Source organism: Oryza glaberrima, chromosome 4 (assembly GCF_000147395.1).
Source record: "Oryza glaberrima chromosome 4, OglaRS2, whole genome shotgun sequence".
Classification (NCBI taxonomy): domain Eukaryota; kingdom Viridiplantae; phylum Streptophyta; class Magnoliopsida; order Poales; family Poaceae; genus Oryza; species Oryza glaberrima.
Window position 1 is genome coordinate 21966752 of NC_068329.1, and position 3736 is coordinate 21970487.

The following is a 3736-nucleotide window of genomic DNA, read 5'->3' on the forward strand; positions in this document are numbered from 1 at the left end:
CATGCAGTTCTTCAATGCACAAAATGTTTGGTGTGTACTACGAGAGAGTGATGAGGTGTACTTGCCTCCGAATTCCGGAATTTTGTCACTCGAAAGGATTCATTTTGGTACTGGCATAAATTCAGGTTGAGTTTCACCTCAAGCAAAGTATTCGTGCGGTAGTTCGATTCTGAATTTCTGATACTACTGGTACTGTAGAGACTGATTCTGCTTGAAAATTACGTAGGAAACCTGACTTTCTGACAACGCAAGAACCTCTCTTAAGCAATGAAACAACCAATCAGCAAAGACAGCTAACATATTCTGAATACCCTGATTTCAAACGTGCCAGACATCATAATGAGGTGATCATTTTTTTAGACAGGCATCATAATCAGATAGTTTGATGTGCCATCACTCATAATACCATGCTAATGCAGCACATCTTTTTCGTGTATGCTTTACGTCAAGTATGAAAAATTCCACGAGTAGGCCAGTCTGATAATAAGCTTCTGCTGCGCATCTCCGACCTGTCCTGTGTGCCTTCCGTTCCAAGTTGAGCTATAGATAAGAAGTTTGGACTGTGGATGTGCACATAAGCACCCACCAACTCCACAAAAGCAAAAGCTCACCCACTTACCCCTGCATTGGCTCTCAGCATGAGTTGCATCAGTTGCTAGTAGCTCTGATGGGTTATAAAGTTGCCTCCCATTTGGATGAGAGATTGAGAGCACTCAGCACCAGTGGCAATGTGGTTTCCACTGCCAGTGATCGATGCATCTAGACTTCTCATGAAGAACAGAGCAGTATCAGTAGAGCACCAATCAGTTATTAGTAGTAGTACTCAGAAAGCAATTCATCTGAATTTGGTTTGGTTCAAGAAGGAATAACATAACAATCTCTTTAAGAAGATAAGGAAAAGAGTAGGTTTTTGAAAAACTACGGAGACTTTTATTTTTTGACGCAAAACTACGGAGACTTTGACCAAAAGTATCACAAAACTAAGTAGAAACCCAAGCAATATTCTGAAAGATAGATAAAACAAGACACTGAAATGCAGTCCTTTCCCATACTTACGTATGAAAACAGAGGCATCTTGAGAAGAGCTCAGCTGGATATGGACAAATGGTGATATGGAACCTCCTCATTAACCCAAGCAATATTCTGAAAGATGGATAAAACAAGACACTGAAATGCAGTCTTTTCCCATACTTCAGTATGAAATCAGAAGCATCTTGAGAAGAGCTCAGCTGGATATGGACAAATGGTGATATGGAACCTCCTCATTGAGTGCAGTACGAAAGATCTGTCGGTGCTTAATCATTCACATACTTACTTGAGAATCAACGTACAATGATTTTGACAGAACAACACCTGACGCAGACACCAGCAACGCGTGATGCGTCTCTATGTACCCTGTAAAATACTAGTATGAAACAGTAGAAAGGCAGGAAAATTCAGTACAAGATGGCAAAAGGCAATGCCCCTGGAATGCAGTCGAATATGCATCTTTTTGTCTGTGTTAGAAAAGAAATTCAGGTACAATCAAGTTATTAAGTTGGAAGGTTACAGTTCTTGAGTAATCTTTTGGTCTCTGCACTAAATCACTATAATTTCTTTTTTTGTTTCCTTCTGTTGAGTGAGAATTTGCAAGTTTGAAGAAGAATGACAAAGAAAGAAACAAAGAAGGTGACACATGACAAACTTCAGTAGACTGCAGACTGTAGTCCACTGGTGGGCGGTCAGATGATCGGCGGCGGCGGCGTCTCCCAGACGTCGAACACATTCTCCTCGTTGTGCAGGGCGAAGAGGCGATCGCCTCCGATGGAGAAGTCGCAGATGGCGCCGCCGTGGCTCCTCCGCAGCGTGGACGTCAGGACGCACTCGGGGCCACTGAAGACGGAGATGCTGTCGTTCATCGACGAGAAGAGCTGCCCGCCGTGCGTGGCGAGCTTCGGGTAGCAGCTCTCCTCGCTGGGCACCTTCCGGTTCATGAACTTGCTCCGGGAGCTCCACCGCACGCCGCCGGCGTTGCTCCTCAGGTCGAGGAACCCGAGGTCGTCGTACTGGTTGATCACGCAGACGGACCGCTCGTCCTCCATGGCGATGGCGTGGAGCACGCGCTTGTCGTCGAGCGACGCGGCCATGCCGGCGTCGGACCACGACCAGGCCACGTTCTTGTCCCGGAAATCGAGCAGGCCGATGAAACAGTTGTCGGTCTTGGGGAACAGGGTCGCCACCATGAGCGCGTTGGTGGCGTCCAGCCATTGGAGCTTGTCGGCGTCGCCCAAGGCGCAGCCAGGCGGCTCGTAGAAGAAGTCGGCCTGCTCGCCGGTGGCGCGGTCCCAGACGCCGATGCCGTACTCGTTGAGCCTGCCCTTGCAGCTGGCGAAGATGCTCGAGTCCTGGTCGAACGCCAGCGCGCCGGCGGTGAAGGACTTGGCCTGGCGGTCGTGCGCGACGCGGAAGCGGTGCCGCAGGTCCCCGGAGACGGCGGAGAACGCGGCCATCCCGCCGTCGCACTTCCCCAGGCGCTCGCGCGCGGCGATCAGGAGCGTGGCCTCGTCGAGGTACGCCACGTCGTTGACCTGCGAGTGGTCGAGCGACACCGGGCGGCGCTCGTCGAGCATCCAGTTGTAGACGTGCACGGCGCCCCCGTGCGCGACGCAGCACCCCCCGTCGGGCGCGGCGCGGATGGCCGTGCCGTCCCCGGGCGCCCGCCCTGGCACCGACGCCGCGAGGCGGAGGCGGTCGCCGTCGAACGCGCCCCACCGCGCGGCGCGGACGTGGTCGAGGAGGCCGTAGTAGAGCGCCTCCCTGTAGAGCAGCTTCTCCGGCAGCTGCGGCGGCACGTGCAGGCTCCCCGTGCGGAGCAGGTCGAGCAGCACCGCGAAGCACGCCGGGTTCCGGTCGATGAAATACTCCGCCACGCCTCCTCCTCCTCCACCACCACCGCCGCCGCCGCCGCCGCCGGCGGTGGGGGCAAGGTTCCAGGACGAATCCAGCAGCGCCCCGAGCATGGACTCCCTCCCGGCGTTGGCGAGCGTGGTGGTGGTCGTCTCGAACACCTGCCCGCCCACGTTGAACCGCACCCGCCCGCCTCCCATCCTCTCTCCTCCTTCCCCCAGCAAGCAACCCGATCACCAATTCACCATCAGTCCATCATCATCTCCAGGATTCCGCGCCCAAATCGAGTGGGGGAATCGTGCGTGCCTCGAGAGAAATTGGGTTGGGTTGGGGGAGAAGACGAGAGACGGATTGGTTTGCTATGTACGCAGCGCGCGCCAGCGACGGGACGGAGCGGACGGGGAGAGTCGGGCGAGGCGACCCGACCGGTGGTGTTTGCTTTGACGTGACGACGGAATTTAGACGGAAGAAATGGCCACTCTAAAATGAACTTTTGTCCCAATCATTCGATCACAGACGGGAAAAAAATACTTCCTAGTACAACCTAATAATGTAAAGATTTTTTAAAGAGACATGAGTATTACGAAAATATTTGAAAATAGTTGGATAAATGTTTTGATTGAGAAAATACATGAAAAGAATGATTATGATTGTGGATTAGACTCGCTCACGTTAGATGCAACGGCCAGCGACTAGCGTGCGAGGCAGACACATCGTGTCGTCCGGAGGACATAGCCAGCTGCCAGCATAGTTAGGCTGTGTTTAGTTCAACGTAAAGTTTAGATTTTAATTAAAATTGAAGATGATGTGACTGAAAAGTTATGTGTATGATAGATTGATGTAATGGAAA

General features: G+C 52.1%; 1 protein-coding gene across 2 annotated transcripts; it reads right to left on the reverse strand.

Moving 5' to 3' along the window:
- Positions 1 to 309: 309 nt before the first annotated feature.
- LOC127769634 (BTB/POZ domain-containing protein At2g24240-like) lies at positions 310 to 3480 on the reverse strand. 2 transcript variants are annotated; one of them, XM_052295236.1, is made up of 3 exons: positions 1316 to 3480; positions 1057 to 1143; positions 310 to 764 (listed from the first exon to the last, which is right to left on the reverse strand). In XM_052295236.1, exon 1 carries the CDS (start codon positions 3084 to 3086, stop codon positions 1722 to 1724), a length of 1365 nt encoding a protein of 454 aa, XP_052151196.1. In that variant the 5' UTR covers positions 3087 to 3480; the 3' UTR covers positions 310 to 764; positions 1057 to 1143; positions 1316 to 1721. The 2 variants fall into 2 exon arrangements, with proteins under 2 accessions (XP_052151196.1, XP_052151195.1); XM_052295235.1 differs by having other exon boundaries at positions 1057 to 3480.
- Between the last annotated feature and the right edge of the window lie 256 nt (positions 3481 to 3736).

Bases quoted from the DNA above. Each gene is read 5' to 3' on its own strand.
- LOC127769634 (XM_052295236.1), bottom strand. From the start codon at position 3,086: ATGGGAGGCGGGCGGGTGCGGTTCAACGTGGGCGGGCAGGTGTTCGAG.